Raw genomic sequence first — 23,726 nt, forward strand, 5'->3', positions numbered from 1 at the left:
ACTTAAAAAGCTGGACATCGATCTACCATTTGATCCAGCAATACCACTCTTGGGGATATACCCAAAAGACTGTTACTCCAGAGGCACCTGCACATCCATGTTTATTGCAGCACTATTCACAATAGCCAAGTTATGGAAACAGCCAAGATGCCCCAGCACTGACGAATGGATTAAGAAAATGTGGTATCTATACACAATGGAATTTTATGCAGCCATGAAGAAGAACGAAATGTTATCATTCGCTGGTAAATGGATGGAATTGGAGAACATCATTCTGAGTGAGGTTAGCCTGGCCCAAAAGACCAAAAATCGTATGTTCTCCCTCATATGTGGACATTAGATCAAGGGCAAACACAACAAGGGGATTGGACTATGAGCACATGATAAAAGCGAGAGCACACAAGGGAGGGGTGAGGATAGGTAAGACACCTAAAAAACTAGCTAGCATTTGTTGCCCTTAACGCAGAGAAACTAAAGCAGATACCTTAAAGCAACTGAGGCCAATAGGAAAAGGGGAACAGGTACTAGAGAAAAGGTGAGATCAAAAAGAATTAACCTAGAAGGTAACACCCATGCACAGGAAATCAATGTGAGTCAATGCCCTGTATAGCTATCCTTATCTCAACCAGCAAAAACCCTTGTTCCTTCCTATTATTGCTTATACTCTCTCTACAACAAAATTAGAAATAAGGGCAAAATAGTTTCTGCTGGGTATTGGGGGGGGAGGAAGGGGGCAGAGTGGGTGGTAAGGGAGGGGGTGGGGGCAGGGGGTAGAAATGAACCAAGCCTTGTATGCACATATGAATAATAAAAGAAAAATGAAAAAAAAAATTCTTGTTGTTGGCTATGACTGCCTCCAGAAAACCAAGACTTGCACATGGTTGATATACAACCATCAGTACCAAAGGCTGAGTACTTTTTGGAAAGTGGTTCATCTTGAGATACTGTCTCAAGGACAAAGATATCATGATCTTCAAACAGCTAAAAAAGAGCCACATTCAAGTAAGCAGATTCAGAATAGGGTGTGAGGTCATATAATCAGAATATCTGAGCAACAGTCTAGCATGAATTAAATTTTAAAATAGAGAATCTTTGGTTCTTGATACAATGCTAAGATATGAAATAAGGGTTCAATAAATTAGTATTGGTATACTAAAATTATAGCTAATCCTTTCCAAGGATTGTAAGAAGGCCCAAAATATTAAAAAGATTCACCATATTACGTGACACCAAAAATAATACTCAAGCTGCTACAAGATCTCTTTAGAACCTTAATTTAAATTTTAAAAGAATATTTCTAGTTAAACCTCAAAAATCGCCTTTCTATACAGCAAAATTTTCTGAAAATCATGATTTAGTACTAACCTAAAGAGGCAGCACGTGAGGTTGCTATTTTCTATATGTGTACCGATAACAATCATGTGTTTAAGGACAGAGCTCAAAGAGACACAGCTATTCTACTGTGTTGCTGCCACTGCATGCTATAGAGGACAGTAAAGGGACATCGGAGTACCTAGCAGCTCCTAAATTCAGAAAGCTAAGGAGTCGCTGCTGGTACCTCACCTCTGGAAAAGACAAATGTGCAGAATAAAAGCTTTCTCCCGAATACAGAACGAGGCCCAAATGTTCACAGGAGTTGCAAGTAACTGTGACCGTAGTTGTGTGTTTCTGTGATTACAAGCCCCCATGTTTCTATGTACCATAATGCCTAACATAATACCTGGTAATGTGGTTAAACATATATTAATTATATTTTCAAATCTACTATGACTATATCTATTTAATAACTTTCACATTTTAATCATTAGAACCAGAAAGCTAACAGAATGTCATTATATTTCTCTAAAAACAATTTCGCTTATGTGTAATAAATTTGAGTTCATGTTCTTTCATTCATTCATTCAAATATTGACAGAGAACCTATGTATCCAGGACTGGAAAACAGTGATAAACTGTAGACATTCTGGAAAGAAAGTAAAAACATCTAAGTTATGATGTTTTCTCAAAGCTATGATTGTACAAGGGGAAAAAGTAACAGGTACTTTTAAAAAATTATAATAAATCCAAGTATGTAATCTCAAAGAAAATTAAATTCCCCTTAAAGGTCCCCATATACCATCATTTTATGTTTGACTGGTGGCAAATAATAAAAAAAGACATGATAAATTTTAAAGAGAAAGCATCACTAAAGTATTACAGGGCCACACAGTATTTTCTAAGATGTGTTTAAACTGGGGAGGATTTCAAACATTCAAAAAAGGGATAATCTGATAGGAGTATCTAAAGCATGATATGACTTATATCAGAATTGCTAAACAGCATTCAACTCTTGGATTTGGAAGATGAAAACTGTCAAGAAACTGTCAAAAGTGATGACTTTAACATTGACAGAAAAGGAAAAATAAACACAGATTTTCTTTATTCCCCAGAGACCAGCTTTTTACTTTTTGTCCGTACTAACCCCTAAGCCTGTTCCCATTACCACTGCTAGAAAAAAATAAGGGTAGCACATAAGTGGGGCCCTCCACCAAAACTGAGCTTTTCAACCCTAGCTCGTGGCTTTTATGAAGGTCCATGTTGGCTCATTATGTTGACTACAGCACTCCACTGACACTTTGGTTTTTTTGTTGTTGTTTTGTTTTTAACAACACAAATATCCACACATACTCTCTCCTGCTGCACTTCAGAACTATGACCTCACCCTGCTAATCTAATCAGAAGAATGAAACACTCTGTCACGAGCCTTTAAATTTCCTATCTTCACCAAAGAAACTCAATTATTTCTAGCCAAATATTTAATTAGAATCTCACATGTTTAGATACAGCTTCCAGTGAATAGAAAAGATATAGAGTAGTACAACAGCTGAATATTACTACCAAAAAACAGGAAAGATGGAGGTGTGAGGAGAAGAAGCAGGAAGGGAGAAAGGGAGGGTAAAAAGAGAAAAAAAGAAAAGTGACAAATCCAGGTGAGAGTTTTCAGATGGAGAACCAGCCCTGTCTCAAGTCAGTGTCATCAAAAAAGAGGCTGTGGTTATATTAACTAAAGCATGAAATGTTCCATGCTCCATTTTGTCTGATAATACAAAGGAAATGATCTGTTTTCTCTAAATTGAGTTGGTCAATACCTTGATGGAAAAAAGAACTCCAAATAGGGAAGGATTTAGCCCACTCATGGAGGGAGGAGCAAGCAGCCACACAAACAAAAGGTCATATCACTGAGTGCACAAGGATCGCCAAGGTGAACTCTTAGGGAAAAGATGGCTGTACCAGAGAATCCCTTCAGAACACTGAGGCCAAAGGTCAATATGGAGAAGAACTCAAGAGCTTGAGATTTCCAAGTACTGTAGAATAACAGTTACTAGAATGTAAGATGGGCAGTGGCAGTGGCAAAACAAAGTACACATGGACTAGAAAAATAAACAGTTAAAACAGACATTAATTAGGTCCAAAGTAGCTGCACCCCAGAACACATGGAAAAGATCCTGACATTGACACAGTAACATATTTAAGAGAATATTTTGCCTAGCCAAAAGGGGATTCAGTCCTACACATACCAAAACCAAGCAAACAAAATGAGACTCTCAGGATTTTGACTTTGCCCCTTTCTAGGCACTGTTCAGGAGAAAGTACTGCTTAACCAGCAAATTTCAAGAATTCTTGTTCAACTGGCAAGGCAATCTGTACTGTGAAGAGAATTTAGTATGATCCCATTAAACTTATGAGTTATACAACTCACTCATTCACTCAATCAATAAGTACATATTTACTAGGGACACAATGGTAAAGAAAACAATCAAAAGTCCCTTTCCTAAAGGAGCACAGATGCCAGGGAGGAGAGATAATTAAAATACAAAATAGCATGTATTTATATGCGTATTTTTGTTTTGTTTTAAATGATGATGAATGTTACAGAGGAAAATACAGAAAAGAAGGAATGCAAGAACACTGCAACTTTAAACAGGAAACTCAGGATTAGAAACAAAAACACTGTGATATCTGAGAGAGGGCAAAGTGTGACTGAAAACTACGGGAACCACAAACAGCCCTGTGTTTATAATCTGGCTCAGTCTATAGAGAAAATATGTTCGGTCCACTGGTGAAGGGACAGCCATACTTCTCATTGTTCAACCCTGGTTTGGTAGCTAGCTAGTCTTTGAGCTTAAGGAGCCCAGATCTCTAAATCTTCAACACCCAAGCCCAGAGGGTGGTCCACAACAGATTTACCAGGTCAGCTGAATGCTATTCTATAGGGCTTTTAGAGGAAAAACAAGATGACTTCTTGAATCTTCTCTGGTCTTTGGCAGCAGTGTGAAGAATGAACCAAAAGATGGTAAGAGAAATGGGCAGCACAACACGGTGTACAACAGGCAAGAGGAAATGGAGAGACTGGCTCAGAGGGAGATAGGAAGATGCAGGGAAGGAAAACCGAGTCCACCTTTCTCAAGGAGAAATCCCACAAAGAAAAGGACTAAAGGAAAATCAAAAAAGGGTGGGCTAGCTTAATCTGTCAAAATGGGAGGCGCTTTTATGGGTGTGGAAGTTCCCTCTGTGCTTTAAGGAACAGAAGGCCTTGTTCACCTCAAGTTTTCAGAAAAAGTAACTTTTCACATGAAGTCATAATTTAAAGGATCCGAATTCAATAAATGCAACTAAAAGAAATATGAAGAAAGACTTCAGACCAAGGTATGGAAATTAAAAGAGAACTTAATGTTCAGTTCTGAGGTTTCTTTGCAGGTTAAAGCGCATATGCACTTCACAGTTAATAACCAAGGAACAGTGTTCTGAGCAACACTTATCATAACCCTATTGAAAAAGTAGTCAAAGATGATGAGTCATTAGCCAATTCACAAAATACTCTTTTTTAACTAAGGGCATAGCTAGAAAATAAAATCCATGTTTATTACCAAAAATGAGAAGACAGTATCAAAGATATAAAATCCTGCTACAAATATGCATAATGTGCAGAGAGGAAACATTTCAGAAGAAACTATATTCAAGAACATTATCTCAACCAGCAAAAACCCTTGTTCCTTCCTGTCATTGCTTATACTCTCTGTACAACAAAATTAGAAATAAGGGCAAAATAGTTTCTGCTGGGTATTGAGGGGGTAGGGGGGCGGAGTGGGTGGTAAGGAAGGGGGTGGGGCAGGGGGGAGAAATGTATGCACATATGAATAATAAAAGAAAAAGAAAAAAAAATTAGAGTTTTTTGTGAATTTTCTTTCATAAAGAAATGTTCAACTACCTTTCAATGTCACATCTGGCTGGGGGCGGAGGGGTTAAGGTAATGAATTTAAGGAGTACATCAAATATATTATGAGCAAAATTGCAAGAAGCTTACCCAGTATTGATAGAAATTATTTCTATCAGCGGATTCTTCCTAATCTTTGGCAAATCCAGTCGGGCTCCCCCTAACCGCTTTCCATTATCTTTCTTCTGACCCAGCAGTCTCACAGAGTGACCTTCAAATCAAGCACATACATACATATTAGCATGACTCACACCACTCTAATTTACTGCTTGCAGCAAATGTGTTAATGTTTACACTCTTTCTTTTATGGGAAAGAAAAACAATACCTAGAAAATGTGATCATTTGAACCTAAGAAATTCTATAAAAAAGAAAAACAGCTGTGTTTAAGACTGATAGTCAAAATACTTTGCTTCTTGTATTTGTACATTTAAAATGGGTATGAGAAACAGACAAAAAATGTGCTTAAAACATCTTCAGACAAGGTAGGAACGCTCCCTAGCATGCACCAGATATGCGCATACAACAGGAAGGGTTCACATGGGCACTGGGCCTTCCTGCCATTAAACTGGAAAAAAAAGAACCATTTTGAAGAAAATAAAAAAAAAAACAAAAAACAAAGCATCAGCTCAAAGCAAATAGCAAAACAAAGAAGACTCAAAAAACTGAGAAGAGATTGCAATATAGGGTTATTTTAAAACAAAACTTTTCAAACTTATTTGCATAAAATGTCAGAAAAGATCAGACTACTCCTCAGTCATTAGAATGTTTGTCAATTTTACAATTTTGAAAGAACTTTTGGCATTAGAAAAGTAAGAATACAGCTCCTATGCACCTTTCAGACTCTACAGTATCCTTTATATTTGCCATTTCCTCTTTATATGTAAACACACTTACTTACATTATAACTTTACCAAGATACATTCTATATTCCATAAAATCTGTCCATTGTGAAACTATAGTTGAATGATTCTAAATAAATGTATAGTTTTGCAATCCTCACAACAGCCTAGTTTAAGAACTACTCCATCATCCCTCAAAATCTCAAGTTTATTTACAGCCCATCTCTGCTCTCGTACCAAATGTAGTGCATTTTGTTAATCCACCGACCACGTGTTGGACATCTGGATTCCAATTAATAGCTATGACAATAATGCTTCCATGAACATCAGGCATACACACCTTTGTACAGACAGGTTTTCCTTTCTCTTAGATACATTCCTAGCAGTGAATTATATGGCGAATACCTATTTTCCATTTTAGCACCATTTTATGTTCTTGCCTTTACTAGGTATGTGACTAGTCAATATTTTCTCAGTCTGGCTTGTATTTTCACTTTCATTATAGTGCCTTTTGAAAAGTTAGTGGTTTTCAATTTGATAAAGTTCAAAGCTTCCTTCTGTGGGTCATGCTTTGGATGTCACATGTAAGAACCATTTGCCTGCCCCAAAGACACAATGATTTTCTGTTTTATTCTTGATGCTTTATTGTTTCTGCTCTTATAGTTAGGTCTAGGATTATTTTATTACTTTTTTGTATAGTAAGGGACTAAGTTCCATTTCTTTTCCTTCTCTTTGTGCTATTGTCACAGAACAATATTAGCATATATAGCAACTGTATATGAACATACAAAGCCAAAAATGCAGTACAATTATCACTTAATGAGATATTATCACCTTAAATGAGAAATAAACATGAAAAACATGTATTTATAGAATACTCTACCTGCCTGAATACCATTTCTATTACTTTCTATTGCTCCTTGGTATTTAAGTCATTTGGAATCCCTCATTTCTTTAGACCATAACACTCCTATTTATGCCTCCCACATAGCTGGGCTCACAGGCATGAGTCACCACACTTGGCTTATTTGTTGAGATAGGGTCTTTTTTTTTCCACCTGGACTGGTCTCAAACTGTATTCTCCTAATCTCCACCTCCTGAAGAGCCAGATTCACAGATATGAGCCACTACACCCAGTCTTTGAGAACGTCTGTATTTTGCTTTATCTGGAAAGGATAGTTTTGCTGGAAATAGAATTATTAGTTACCAGTGTTTTTCTTTGAGACTGAATGTCATAGGCCTTTATTGCTTCTGGTAAAATGTCAATGATTAATCATAATATTGTTTCCCTGAAAAGAACAAGTAATTTCTTCTGTTGTGCGTTCAAGATCCACTTTGTCTTTCAATAGTTTGATTATTATGCATCTAGGCATGGTTGTCTGTGATATCCTACATGGGATTGATGTAGCGATTTGAAACCATAAAATGCCATCTTTCATCAGTTTGTGATGCTTTCATCCAGGATTTTTCTCAAACTTTTTATTTTTTTGGCATTTTTCTCTCTACTGTTCTACAACTCCCATGACACATTTGTTAGTGTGCTAAATGCTGTTCAACAGGTCTTTGAGCTGTTTGAGTCAGGGCTCTCCAGAGAGATGATCACAACAGGATAGACACAGAGATAAAAGGTATATATTTGAGAAATTGGCTCACTTGACTATGGAGGCTGAAACATTCCACAATAAGCCAACTGCAAGTTGGATAATCAAGAAAGCCATAGCATGGCTCGGTTCAAGTCTGAGGGCCTCAGAACCAAAGAAGCTAACAGCAAAATTCTCAATCAGAGGCCAGAATCCAAGAGTCCAGAAGGAAGCTGTGTGAGTCCCAGAGTTCAAAGGCCAAAGAACCTGGAATTCTGATGTCCAGGAGCAACAGAAAAAGACTGTACCAGATCTTGGAAAAAGTTAGTAAGAATGTGCCCTTCCTCCATCTTCCTGTTCCATTTAGGTCTCCAGGTAACTGAATGGTGCCCATCCACCTTGAGGGTGAATCATTACCACTCAGTCCACCGATTCACATGACAATCTCTTCTGGAAGCAGAGTATTCAAATCATTCTGATCAAAAACAAAACTACCTGGGCTTCCCTTTCAGCAGAAGAGGGACAGGCTCAGTACCTACTGAAGCACTGAGAATAAACAGACTCCAGAGTATCCCTTTATTCAGTTAAGGCTCACAACCAAAATCAACCATGACAGAGGCCCTCATCATTTTAATTCTTTTCTTCAGATTATATTTCTCTTCATCCATCTTCAAAGTTACTAATAGATTTTTCTTCTGCTGCCTCAAAATCTAGAATAAAGCCCCCTAATCAATACTTCACTCTGTTTCTGTACTTTTCAACTCCGATTCCCTATTTTTATGGTTTCTATCTTTTTATAACTGTGTGTTCAAATCAGTCATATTTTTCCTTAAAAATTTTAACAATCTTGCCCAAAGCATTTAAAAGGAAAAATGACAAAAGCCCTGGAACAAGCACCACCTAAGCACATTGTTCTTAACCAAAGTTAAGTTATCATCACAAATAAATACTTCTTAATTTGTTGAATGCTTGTACTCATTTTCCAAATTCAGACAAAATTTGTCTTGAATATATGCTCAGTTTTATCATTGCTTTGGGGGAGATACCTGCTGAGCCCTCCCACCCCCATGCAATCATACCAAAGGGAAATGAAATCCAACTTTTTTTTGGCAGTCCTGGGGTTTGAACTCAGAGCCTTAGGCTTGCTAGGCAGGCACTCTACCACTTGAGTCACTCAGCCAGCCCAGCCCAAAATGCAATTTTTTTAAAGCAATCACTTAAAATAACTCCAAATGCATACTGAGTACAGATACATTCGGTCATCTCTCATTTCAGCAAGATATATTGTTTAAACATCTCCAAAACTGACAGCTTTTCACAACCAGAAGTAATAAAAGCCATCATTTGTAGCCCTTTTTTGCACTAACCACTTTAATAGGAAACATTCATTCATTCATTTTGAAAATTTTTGATCTGACATAGAAACATGGCTTAGAGTCAAGTAAGTACTTGGCAAACCAAATTCCACAGATTTCCAAAATAAGTTGAACTCTTCAACCAAAAAGTCCACTTAATGAAGAGTGAGCAAGATTGGCCTGTTAACATAATAGCTCTCTGAGAAATGCCAAAAGTTCAATAATGACTATGCAAAGGCATGCTATTTTCATACAAGTGTGAGACAAATTTCATTACTTCCTGCTGAGACTCCAGTAATATGCAGCCTGCACTACTAACATTTGATAAATTATTCATCGTCACTATCTACATGCAAATAAAGGAATATATCTATGCCTGATTTCTAATGATTCATTAGAAAGCAGCAGACCTAACAATAGTCTAGTTTTTTTAATTGAAAAATATAGTATTTTAAGACAAAGTAGGAAATAACATAAAAGTCACTTGTTCTATCTGGTCAAAGATAAAAGGAAGGAAATTCATCCATACAACAAAATGGACTAGTGAGATAAAGCTTGTATTTATGACATACCACCTCTTATAAAAACTGTGCTTCAAAGGGAATTTCTATTTCAAACTAATTCCTTAAATCTACAGGTCACAGAGTAAGAATACATATATTGTGGATCATTACCTATTTTATGGGCAGTGATCAATACTGGTGCCTTCTAAAACAAAATGAAATTTGGCAGAATGAAAAATAAAATTGTCTTAAAGAAGGCATGTCTGAAAAGAAAAAGAAAAAGTAAACATGAGCTCAGAACCAGAAAACCGTGCTGAAGGGGTCGGGATATGAAAGGGGGAATGCTGGGAGCAAATTTATTCTGAAGTGAGGATGCTATACTTATAAAGGAATCACGAAGCAAAGACCACATTAAAAACTCACACATTCCTTCTCTGTCGAACCCCCCTCGTTAGTCACTGGTGCCAAGCACAAACAGAAAAAAAAAAAAAAAGGCTGCTCAATGAATACTGATCTATTTGTGAATTTCATCGCCCCTCTAGACGGAGTTAAGGGAAAGGGAGAAAAGAAATTAGGACAATAAAGTTCAAAAGAAAAAGGGAGAGAAAAGTCTGTTTTTGCATTATTTCAACTCCATGTAACAAATTAAAAGAGGGAGATTTATTAGAAACAGAATGGGAGAATGAGATTCAGTGTGACAAGATCAAGTAGTAGGAATAGGAGACTGACCACTGAGGAGAAAGCAATAAAGGCGTAAGGTGATTAAAATAGCAACATTCAACATAATGCAGGGATGAAACAGAAGACTGCCTTATATGTAAGTTGGGCATACCCAGACACTATGTTTCTGTGATCTTTTATCTTTTCCATTTTTAATGTAAATTCACATTTCATCTCTTCTAAACAGTAGTCACATGTAGCTCAGTTGGTTTATTAGCATCTTTATTAATGATCTAAGTTGTTACTTACAACTGTCACAAGAAATTCAACTAAATTCAATTTTAAGTCTTAAAAGCTTCCAGAGGTTATTTATAAATTAGTTACAAACCCTGATTCCATTCTGGTTTTTACATTTGATCAAATTCACTAAAGAATGTTACACAACCATTATATCAACTAAAATTATTTACATATGGAAAAATTTTTGAACCAAAAGTTGCCTTTTTTATATAATTCACAGTTGTATACACATTTCTAAATTTGTAATACTAAAAGGTTCATGTGAAGGAAAACCTAGGTCAGGCAAGGAGCAGTGATGCACTTCTATAATCCCCAGCTACTTAAGAGGAAAAGATTAAGAGAATCATGGTTTGAGATCAGCCAGGGCCAAAAGTTAATGAGACCCCATCTCAACCAATAAGGCTAGGCATGGAGGTACGCACGTGTCATCCCAACTATAAAAAAGGAATAAAGGAAGGATTGTGATCCAAACTGCCTAAACAAAAAACCACGAGACCCTAATTGAAAGTAACTACAGCAAAAGTGCCAGGGGCGTGACTCAAGTGGTAAATGCAGGCCCTGAGTCAAACTCTAGTACCACTAAAAAAAGACCAAACAAACAAACAAAAAAACCTAGACATTGTACATTGTTTGTATACTAATTAAGCTAGATGAGTCGATGTTCAGTTTTTGTGGATGTTCAAGAGCAGCAATCTTTTCTTAATTCCACAGTGCTGACTGCATTAAACATGCAGAAGGGAAGAAATCTCCCCTACACACTACAAAGGCCAGCTTGTAGGCATATGGGAAGCCAATTAAAATGGTCATTCACAAGCAGAAAGAGCCAAACCCTGGAACACAGAATGCACATAAACTGAATAACAGAAATATGACAACCTACCAAACATGTATTTATTAACAAATTATGTTCCTACCCCCAAATAAATCTTTCCTCCTCTGGTTCTCACAAGCTAAGGTGAGTTGCCTAGCTTTATTGTATCATTATATATTATAGCAACACCAATAATGTGGCAACTTGGACTCCTATTGTTTGTATTTTCCCCCTTTAATTTCTTTTTCTTCCATAGTATCTATACAAAGGCCATATTTTCCTTCAGTACTTTGTTCAACCCACCTAATTTTAAAGGCTATTGTTTCCTTAGCATGTGACTGCCCTCCTCACCAGCCCCAGAAAGGAACTGTGCCAAGTTTTCTTGATCTCATGCTGCCTGCTCTTACTTCACACAAATTCAGTCCTACAAAGAACACACTGAGAAGACTTTTCTGAACCCTAAACTGTGGGTCAGTCTGCTGGAAAACTTCCTAGTAAAGCAATCAAACACATTGCTGGGGCAGAGGGCAGAAGTAGTTTGGCAGAAAATTCAAGTAAAAAGAAATAAAAGAGTAAATGCACTGAAGACATCCATTCTAACTTAAGTAAATTTGATCAGATCCATTTGAATAGTATTTGAGAATATTACACGAGTGCCCCATTTAATCTGTTTTTCTTCAAAACATTCAAATCATCTTGACATATCTTTAACAGACATTTTTAACTACTCAATTACAATGAAAAACAAGTGTTTCCTCTGTCTACTCCACTAAACATTAATGCTCATGTGTAATAATTCTCAGAAGAGGGAAAAATACTTTCTGATATCCCCCTAAAAGTGTAATCTTTCTTTGAAGTATTTTGATCTTAAAAGAAGGAAAAATAAAACAAATAAATTGGGTTCAAAAGAAGAAGTATCTCTGCCACAGTCTAAGTTGGAAAACTCTGCATGTGATGTTAGAATTGACTCAAAAATACCACATCTTTATAATCAAGTTCCCATTCTTAGTTACTAAGATTATACAACTTTTCTTTAGCAAATAGGAAGAATTTAAATGTTAACTAGAAAAAATGACATCCAGAAAGAGATAATAAAATGAGGAAAAAATTACAAAAATCAATTATCCAAAATGACAGTACTCAAAGTATAAATCAATATAAGTCAAGAGCACCTACTTAAGGTTCTGACATTACCTCACCATTTTCTAGAGCTTAACAAAATAAAAAGAATTCAAAACATTATACAGTAGGCAAGGGGTTGAGAGGACCCTATGGTAAAATCATAGTCTTAATCTCCAGAAATTTGAGGATTATTTAATAGGAAAAATCCTGTTGCACACAAAAAGTATCTACACTATAATATTAATAATGTGAAATTTATGTACAGGTAAATACAAAAAGAACTTGGAAAAATGAAAACATGTAGGAAAGGAAGGTTTTTAAGCAATTTTTCTTCCATTTACATATTATTGTTGGTATAACTAATAATTACTAAGCCTTTTAAAATAAAGGATAGATAATAAGAAATAGTCCAAATGAGCAAAATCTTCCTTACTCTAATGGAGATACCTGCTGGAGGCAAATCAGAATAAGATTTAATTTTAGGTCATTTATATCTTTTATAACAATATGCCTTTTATGACAGTGGGGGGAGATTTGTGGGGTACCAATTTCTTTTTTGCAACCTAAATTAACTGCACATCAAAATGTCAAAAATCAAAGTCGTCCCCCCAATAATAACAGAACATTAGTACTGACCCTTGATAGACTTTCCAGAATTTGAAATTTGATAAATAGCTCCACAGCTTTGGTACTCGCAACAATAAAGCTATGACTGCTTCTGTATCCATAAATAAAGCATACATGGGAGTAATACAGGACATCGTTTCTCATGCTCAAACCTATATTCCCAAAGTTACTATACCTGGTATTAAAAGCAGAGACAACAGATCATACACTAGATGGCCTTCAAGATGTAGGAAAATGACAACAATAAGATACATGACATTAGGAGCTTGGGGACCACATTTAACTTTTAAAACTGAAGCTCAGATTCCCACTTTCTATCACAAATGAAAACAAGTTGCCTCCTGTTATTATTCAAGTCAAGCCACCACAAAGTGTGACAGGAGAGATGGGAAGCAGAGAAAGCTAACGAGCTATCCCATCTATGAACCTTAAATGCCTAACTATCTTTGTTGCCCTGCATTTCATCCCAGTCAAGAGTTTAATACACTTGTACTGAGGGCAGGAGAAGGCAATCTAAAAGCAGAGGGTAAGGAGGAGGCATCTGGAGCTCACTGTGCCTTAAACTCACACTTTTACTTAAGTGTTTCCATTGCTCTTCTATAGAATTGGCAACAGTAACATAAACTGAGAAATGTCAGAAAAACAAGGAGGATGCACATTTTATATGCAACATGGTACATGAATAAATATGTGTAACAAAAGTTCCACAATATTATATGTGAGCTTAAAATGTAAGTATGGAATAGTTTATTGATATTTAAATAACAAGAAAAGTCTAGCAAAATACAATACTCCATACTCCCCAAAACACTATCATGTGCTGAGCCACCACATTTACTTCTCCTTAAGGGGACTGACAATCTTGTAGTCAGATAAAACAATACAATACAGTGCCCAATAAGCCCTATCAATGCTTCTAGGTTCAGTGGGGCACCATGAGGGAGTGGTCGACTCTCCCAGGACAAGCTAGAAAAGGCTTCAAGTACATGTGACACTGTAGTCTGGGAGGCTAACAGGCAGGATATGATTTATAGCTATGAATATCCATATTTCACAGCACATTCTCCTACAATTCCTGCCTGATGCTGATTTTCCACTTCTTAGAACCAATCAAGTTAAAAGCCTATCGCAAAACCAGATCTCACTGAAAAGATTTATTAAGACTTGGCATGAAGGAAGCTTAAGTGAAAAGCGTACCTTTAAAAATGAAAATGCTCCTAAATATAATTTAGGAAATAAATATTATGCAGCCTTGAGAGTCTTAGTCTAAATACTAATCAAATACTGGTTTTAAGTTTTTAATTGTAAGGATTGATAATTACTGATGATTATGAAAGACTGACAGTTACCTACAATTAAATACTTCTGGCTATAGCAGCTATATTTACCTAACCTAAGTATATAACTAGAACTTAGTAACAAGGCCATATACTCAAAAAAGCTGAAGAATTTTCTTAACCTAAGCATTTGATAATAAAAACTTCAAAATTTGCCCATAAAACACAAAAACACAAAAGAATTTCCCAAGGCCAGATGTGATGGCTCATGTCTATAATTTCAGCAACTCAGAAGGCAGAGATTTGGAAGACTGCTGCTCGAGGCTAGTCAGGGCAAAACATTAGAGAGAGACCATGATAACCAATACATGAACCTGTCATCCCAGCTACATGGGCAGGTAGGAGTATCACAGTCAAAGTCAGACCCAGGCAAAAACTTGAGACCATATCCAAAAAATAACTAAAACAAAAAGGGATTGGACATATGACTCAGGTGGTAGACTGCCTAGCAAGCAGAAGTCCACTAGTTCAAACCCCAATACTATCAAAAATAAAAATAATAATAATAAAAAAAACAGACAAAGAAAAGAATTTTCCCTGTAGAATCTCTTCTTAGGTTTTTATTGGTTGTATTAGGATATATTAGTTTTTTATTGCTGGCTATAATTAAGGGATACTTTTCTTCACTCATTTCCTACTGTAAACACCTTTACAGCAAGGTAAGACCAAAACATTTCATTAGAATTTTTAAAACAAACCAATCCTTATTTATGTATTTGTTTATTGATTGATTGATTTGTAGCACTGGGGCTTGAACTCAGGGCCTACACCCCAAGCCACTCCACCAGCCCTTTTTTGTGATGGGTTTTTTCGAGATAAGATCTTGCAAACTATTTGCCTGGGCTATCTTTGAACCTGATCCTCCTGATTTCTGCATCCTGAGTAGCCAAGATTACAGGAGTGAGTCACTAGTGCCCAGCCAAACAAATTTTTTTTTTTTTTTTGCAGTACCAGGGCATGAATTCAGGGCCTACACCTTAAGCCACTCCACCAGCCCTATTTTTGTGAAGGTTATTTTCAAGATAGTGTCCTGAACTATTTGCCTGGGCTGGCTTTCAACCACGATCCTCCTGATCTCTGCCTCCTGAGTAGTTAGGATTACAGGCGTGAGCCACCAATACCCAGCTCAAACAAATTTGCCTAGCAAAAAAAAAAGATCTTTATATTGACAGAAAATATTTGGCAAGACTAAGAGAAGGGAAAGAGATCAAAGAGGAAGTGAGATGTGTGAAAGAACAAAATATTAAGAAGAGGAGTTAAAGATAACCAGAAAGTCGTGAACACAGCCAGGAACTGGTGGTTCATGCCTGTAATCTGAGGAACCTGGGAGGGTGAAAGCTGAAGGATAAGGGTTCCAGGCTAAACCAAGTAAAAAGTTTGTGAGACTCCATCTCAATGGAAAAAAAGCTGGGTGTGGTGTTTCACACCTGTCATCCCAGGGACACAGGGAAGCATAAAACAGGATTGCAGTCCAGCTGGCCTAAACAAACAGCAAGACCCTACCTCCAATATAATCAGAGCAACAAGGTCTGGAGGCGTGGCTCAAACAGTACAGCACCTGCCTAGCAAGCAAAAAAGACCTTATTTCAAACTCCAATACCTCCAAAAATGAACAGTGACTACAACAATAGGTAGAAGGAAAGGAAATTATAATAAATGCACCCTTTCTCACTTCCCTGTGTTCAATATACGCATGGGCTTTGGAACCAGAGGACTAGGTTTCGAATTATAGCATAGCATTGCCTGGCCTGCATAATCAGCAACGCCAGGCTTCCTGTGGAGCAGAAATGAATTAATGTATATGAAAAGAGTAAGCACAAAGAGCCAGACAGAAGTTAATCACAGTTGCCAGTATAATTAATGTAGCTGTACTGCTGTCAAAACTATGGTGCTAATGAAGTTTCTCAAAAGCAAGGCAAGTAGGTTTTCAAAAATTTCAAACTCTACAAGTTAAAGTCAGATTCCATTTAAAAATTACTCTAAAGGGCTAAGAAATAAGTAAAAAAATATTGCACAGATAATGATAATCAAGTTTGTGAATGATTTGTTAAAGATATAAAGTATATCCAAGGTCATCTCTACGAAATCACTCACTTGCATTATGATATATTATCCCGAATGTGAGGGAAAAGGAAGAAGACATAGGTAGTGTGCCAGAAACTACACAGGATTCTGTGTAAGCCTAAGTACCAAGACAGAGAACCAAGGTTGTTTTTCTGCCCCAGGAAACCTAAGAGATATGACCATTATCCAGCTATAATATTGCTCACAATGGCCAGTGAACTAGGTGAGGGGTCACAGGGCAGAATCTCCAACCCCCAGAATCCTCAGGTTCTAATTAATGAGTCTGCCTTCTCCCCTCTCTGGCTAGAGGTCCCTCTCAGCACCATCCTTGTCCCAGTAAACACTCTTGAGAATTACTGCTCCAAGTGATGGTTTTATCTTACATTAAATCCTCTCAACCTTCTTTTTCCTTAACAAACTCAGTCACCCAAACTAAAACTACCACCAGTGTTAAAGTCCTGAAAATAAACATGCCCCTGGGTAGAGGTGGAAATTGTAAAAAGACGCAGGAAGCTCTTTAGCAACACTGGGAAGTACATTCCCTATCACTATGCAGGATCGCAGCACAACTGTGTGAAGTAAAGACAAAAGAGTTGAAGAACTAGGCTTTACTCACAATCCTATTTATAAGAGAATATAGAGACACTGCAGAGCATGCACGGTATGTCTGCCACAACTTCGCTTTATAGTAGGAAGGCACAGAGAAAGAAAAGGTAAAATCTGGCATATACAGATTAGGATGAGAGAAAAAGGCCAGTCACATTCTAATACCTTTTGCTAGAGATCACTGTCTAAAATGTCAACATCTCATTCTAATGGCAAACTCTGAAACTCAATTTTATATGACAGACTCATACACTCCTTTTCAGGGTGAAAAGACTGTTCCATGTCATACAATTGACAACTCAGAAATATGGGAACAAATCAGATTGTGTGGGTTGTTAAAGGTGACACAGTCAGTAGTAGAACCAAGTGTGTCAACTTGAGGACACTAACCCAACACAGCAGCTGACTTTTCAGTGCAGCTTAAAGAAATGGTGCACCTGCATTTTCAGAGTTACAATGAAGATTTAATGTATTAAAAGCCATCTTTTATAAGGACATTCCAATAACTATTTTTTTTTTTTTAAGTACAGAGGTTTGAACTCAGGGACCATACCTTGAGCCACTCCATCAATCCTTTTTTGTGATGGGTTTTTTCTAGATAGGGTCTTGCGAACTATTTGCCTGGGCTGGCTTCGAACAGAGATCCTCCTGATCTCTGTCCTCTGAGTAGCTAGGATTATAGGTGTCAGCCACCAGCGCCCAACTCAATTACTATTGCTTTTATTAAGTGTTGGAACTCAGACTTGTATCTGAAACCCATCCGCAACTGGTGTCCTAACTGGAGATAATGAAAATGAGTTTGTTTTCCCCCTTCAAACTAGTAAGTAAATTTGTTTTTATGCTCTCAGTCTCACAATATACCTGTTGTATACTTAGTAATGTATTTATTACAGGATGAACTTTTAAAAGAAAACATGCAAAATACCAAAAGTTCCATACAAAAAGTTGTAAACCAACCCAACATTCTTAACTTGTACGAGTGAACATCAATATTTGGCATTCTATTACAGGTTCATGGCATCACTAAGAGACATCCTATAAGAAATTAATTATTCTAATTGTCAAATACATTTTTTTCAAGAGAAAATGGGATTTAAGTTTCTAATTCACCCCTCACCTATGATCAAATTACTCTAAGCTGACTGGTTTGTTTGATTTTCCCCCACTTGGCTGTGAAATAAGTTATGACTGAGACAAAAAAAAAATCTTACTTGGGCTGGTAGAGTGGCTCAAGTGATAAGAGCATCTGCCTAGCAAAAGCATGAGGCCCTGAGGTCAAATTCTAGTGCCACCAAAAAAAAAAAAAAACTTAAGTTTTAAAAAATTCAAATATGATCCTAATTTTTGGTACATTTATTTTCCTATCAAAGTTTTGCATACGGACTCTGTAACATCACCTGGTTTCCACTTTAGGATTTTACAGAATTCAGATATAAAACACTAAAGAATTATTAATATATAACAATTAACTACTTTTAAGGAATAGTCAAACAAAACAGAACACACAATAATTAACCAACAACCTGACACTCTATATGAAAACTACAATGAAGGTGCCCATATTTTTCTCTAAGAAAATAGTCTTATTTATCCTCACTAGATTTTACTAACCAAAGATCCTAGATTCTCTACATGGAGAATAAAACCTCTCCAAGTACATAATAAGGCACACAGGTATGCAGTGTCAATTCCTCCAAAATTTTGTTAAAATAAAGGAAGGGTAGAATGCAAAAAAAATTCTTTTAAAAAGTATATTAGAGTTCTTAAAAGTATATCCATTATGTGAGTGTGTTTTGTATGGGAGTGTCAAAGTAAATTAATTGATTTACTTCGTTTTGGTTTTTTTGTTTTGTTTTTTCTTATACAATTCCTATTATACTAAATTGTATAAGGTTTAGGTATACTAATTCCTTCTGAGACTGATGCTTTATATTATTTATTATACAGTAAAAGTACAATTGAGAAATTAGAATCTTGTAACTCAGAAATTGCCATATCTGAGCATACCAAATACCTGAGAAGAAAACAGTTATTATACAGACATAAAAACAAGGAAATTTGAACATAAATTGATTTATATTAAGTTTTCACAAAAGTCTATACTATAATTAGACATTTTAAAAATAATACTACTTTGTAGTCTCATCTGCATGCCACCTGCCAAGTTCATAAGAGCTAACATGTAAGCTCTATTTAACAGATGGTAAGACAATATTTAATCAAGGAAAGATGGGTCTACTTAAGTACTGGAACTTGAAATTTTCAGGTCACTATTGAAACAATGAGGATTCATTTAAAATAACTTAAAAATTTCCATTCTGACACAATCAAAACTAATAAATGAAAGCATGCATTGCATGGTTTTATGCTAACTAAAATAGATTTGAATGTTTTTAGTCTCAACTACCTTATTAACATTACACTTGGTATAACACAAGCATCAACAGGAATGCAAACAGGCTAGGCCTGTGGCCTTGGAAGAGTTTCGAAGAGTCTAACAGGATTCAAATGTGGAAATAAGACAGCTATAGCAAAGTCCTTTAGGCAGGCTGTATTCCATATGGCCTTTCTAGGGAGGGCCTTGTTTCCCACAGCTAACTTCTCATCCATTAGGGTACCAGCAAACCAGATGTTTTCTCTGCATAACTGAAAGAAATTTTACTAAAGTTTGGGAAGCTTAGGAAAATCAACAAGAGACAATGCAATACTCTAAGGCTAGTAACACTAGAGAGCTATTTCTGCCTCTAGACCTAGAGAGGCAAAGGAAAGGATCAGTTACAGGAACCTGAGGAAACAGGAATAGAGAAGGTCACAGACAAAAGCTATGGCCCTGAAGTAAGAGAACCCAGCCCAAAATAAGCGAGAGAGAACAGAGGAATATCTGTCCTGACTCTACTGTCTCATCTCTGACCACCTGTTGGCTGAATACAACTGGATGCCAGATGGAAAGGATCCTACAGATGAGATTCCTACACCAGCCAACATGGAATAGATCTGCAGGACTAGCATAAGTAATCCACTTCTACTGAGGACTCTAAGATGAATGTATAAGAAACCACAAGTAGCATAGTTGGCTGGAGCAAATGGTTTATAAATGGCATTAATGGAAGAAAAGTAAAGTGGCAGAAGGAGCAGTAGACAATTAAGACCAGGCTTAGAAGCTTCAATTTTCTTTTGAGTAACAGGCAACCAGTCAAAGTACACATGTAGGAAAGTAAAATAATTCCAGGCTAATGATAGACCTTTACATAGTCAGATTGAAAGGAGTGTCACAGATAGTGAAGACCTGTTGGATCATCCTAGCAGTCCAAGTATTAAGGAGGTAGTGCAAACTGAGCCCCTACTATATTCTGGTGCCTCTCCATTTTAAGCTGAGAAAACTGACCTTCAGAAAAATAACTTGCTGAAAGACAACAACTGGTTAACAGCTACAATGGTTGCATTATTCCACTGATGAAGTAAAAATAAATGAAACCATGCAGTAGAAATAGAAGAAAACTGGGCCTTCACAGGCCCAGTTCTCCTATAACAAAGCAATCTGGTAAGTCACTTAACTCCTTCATAGCTTGATTTCCTCATCTGCAAACTAAGTACAGCTACTGAAACTATTCCTCCTGTCTCCAAGTCTCCACTGTTAACATTACTAGCCTTTAATTCATTAGCTTTCCCATCCTCAAACCAAACCAACCAATGCATGGTCCCATCAACTTCATCTTTTTTTTTTTAAGAACTTTATTTGTTGCTGGGTGCTGATGGCACCTATCTGTAATCCAGCTACCTGGAAGGCTGAGATCAAGAGGACTGCAGTCTGAGGCCATCCCATGCAAAAAGTTAATAAGACCCCCATCTCAAACAACAGCTAGGCACAGTGGCATGTACCTGTTAGCTAAGCTACATGAGAGGCTGAGATCAGGATTGTGGTTCCAGGCCAGTAAGGGAAAAAAAAGTTTTGAATATCCCATTTCAAGAGAAAAAAGATGGGCATGATGGCACGTGCCTGTCATCCCAACCAGCACAGAAAGCATAAAATAGGAATACTGCATTCATTCAGTCCTGAGCAGAGAATGAGAACCTGTCTCTGAAAGAACCATAGCAAAAAGGGCTGGAGGCATGGCTGGTATGGTAGCATGCCCATCTAGCAAACATAAAGCCCTGAATTCAAATCCAGTATCACCAAAAAAACCCACTTTTTTTAAACAGAGTTCTGTCTACACAAATTTACCTGTTTTGTCTACAAGAACACCATCTAGAATGAATACATATATTATTGTAACTATCACTTTGAACCCAACATGTTCCAGATGCCATGAACACCACTATCTTACAAACCATATAAATTAGAAAAGGATTAGCATTTCAAATTCTTTTCTTTTTAGTAACTTTTGTTAGGATATATTCATTATACAGGGAGGGGATTCTAATGTCAATTCTGATGAGGTGAATACTGTACTTTATTTACATTGCCCCCATTGTCTCTCCCCTTCAACTCCCTCTCTACACCACTTAAAGCAATTGCAAGAGGTTTCTTAGTTGTTTCATATAGGTATATGAAGTCCATCTACCATATACTGTCACCTTAATCTCCTTCCTTCACCCTTTCTCCTCCCACTAGCACCCCCCCCAACACAAACACACTGTACCTATTTTATAGTCTTCATTTTCGTTATCAATATTGTTCAAAGGGGTGTCTCAATGTATCCCCATGGTGGGCGTACTTTACTTTGCTTCAATTAACCCCTTCCATTACTCTCCCTTACCTCTTTACCTCCTAACCCCCCCCCATTTTCAACAGCTTTCAATACACATCCTTACATCCTCTACCTTCACATCTTATCTTATGCGCTATTAATGATGCTCTATCATTTTCTTTTCTTTTCCTCTTTCCTCAAGTTACATAGAGTAGTTCCACTGTTTTAAACATGTTCTACACCTGAGTTTGTATATGATCATGCTTGTTTTTGTGTATATGTTCATCTTTGGATCTAGCTTCCACATATGAGAAAAAACATGTGGCTTCTGTGTTTCTGATTCTGGCTAACTTCTTTTAGCATGATGTCCTCTAATTGCATCCATTCTTTTTCAAAGTACATGTCATTATTCCTTATGGCTGAGTAATACACCATTGTGTATATATACCACAATTTCTTGATCCATTCATCAGTTGTAGGGCACCTGGGTTGTTTCCAAAGCTTGGCTACTGTGAATAGTGCTGCAATGAACAACAGAGTACAGGTATCTCTACTGCATCCTCTTATGTTCCTTTGGGCCATCAACTTCATCTTAAATCAACTCTTATGTAGCTTCTCCCAGCTAAATCCAAATGCAGCCTCTCCAATAAATCTACTCAAGTCCAAACCCATCAACCCAGCCTGGAAGGGATAGGCCTTCCATTTTCTACAAAAATCGCATTTCCGCAAGCCACCTGTCAAACTCCTAAGCACACTGTTAATTACCATTGATTTTTAAATGGATTTAATTTTTTAAAGTAGTTTTAGTTTAACAGTAAAAAATAAGTGGAAGTAGAGAGTCTCCAAATACCACTGCCTCCCAAATCTTCACATCCTGCCCCCTAGTACATTTATCACAATGAGCTAGACAGATACATCACTACCACCCTGAGTACACAGTTTATGTTAGGGCTCACGGTTGATGTTATCCATCTCTACAGTATCATACAGAACAGTATACTGGTCCCATATATCTTCTGTGTTCCACCTAGTCAATTCCTCCTTACCTCCTAAGTACTGGCAAGCAGTGATCCTTTTTGTCGTCTCCACACTTCACCTTTTCCAGAATGTCATATTGTTAAAATCACATGGTATGTAGTCTTTTCAGATTTGCTTTTTAATTTTATAATATACATTTAGAGTCCCTCTATGTCTTTTCATGGTTTAACAGGTCATTCATTTTTAGTGCTGAATAATATGTCATTGTCTCGTTGGTCCAGAGATTATTAATCCATTTATTTACAGAAGGATATCTTTGTTGCTTATAAGGTTTAGCAATTATGAATAAAACTACCATAGACATCTCTGCAGGTATTTGTGTAGACATAAGCTCCCTTTCAAGGACTACATAATATTATATTATATATTATGATGGACTACATAATATTATATTTAGTTTTGTTCAGAAAATGCCAAAATGTTTTCTCAAGTGGCTGTACCATTTTTAATACCCACCAGTAATGAATGAGAGTTACCGTTCTTCCACTTTCTTACCAGTATTGGTGTTGCCAGTGTTCTGAACTTTGGCTACTGAGCCATCTGTGTAGTGGTGTATTCTTCTTGCTTTAATTCGCAATTCACTAATGCCATATGGTGCTGAGTGTCTTTTTTATATGCTTATGTGCCACCTGTATGTCTTTTTTGATGAAATATCTATTAGATTTTTTGGCCTACTATTTAATTGTGTCATTCCCTCAAGCCTCTCGAAGCACTTGTTAAGCAGCTCAATCCAACAATGTTTAAATCAGAGATTCTGAACCGAATGAGAGCAGAGACATCATGTTCTGGGGTGAGTCACAGTATAATGTCAGAGTAAAGGCTGTGACGCCAGAATGCCTGAATTCAACTTCTTCACTTACTAGCTGTGTGCCCTTGCATCTCAGCTTCCTCAACTGGAAAATATTTAAGTCTAATTCACAGTACTACTGTAAAGACTGAAT

General features: G+C 36.8%; 1 protein-coding gene across 6 annotated transcripts in view; it reads right to left on the reverse strand.

Moving 5' to 3' along the window:
* Cdkal1 (CDKAL1 threonylcarbamoyladenosine tRNA methylthiotransferase) overlaps positions 1-23,726 on the reverse strand; it is a 615,415-nt gene that overhangs the window by 416,338 nt on the left and 175,351 nt on the right. For all 6 annotated transcript variants that reach the window (XR_012450736.1, XM_074082797.1, XM_074082798.1 and 3 more), the window contains exon 8: positions 5,345-5,465. Coding sequence is in view for 5 of the 6 variants with exons in the window: in XM_074082797.1 (XP_073938898.1) it covers positions 5,345-5,465 (121 nt within the window). In the remaining variant the exon portion in view is untranslated. The remainder of the gene's footprint in view (positions 1-5,344; positions 5,466-23,726) is intronic.

Source organism: Castor canadensis, chromosome 8 (genome assembly GCF_047511655.1).
Source record: "Castor canadensis chromosome 8, mCasCan1.hap1v2, whole genome shotgun sequence".
Classification (NCBI taxonomy): Eukaryota; Metazoa; Chordata; class Mammalia; order Rodentia; family Castoridae; genus Castor; species Castor canadensis.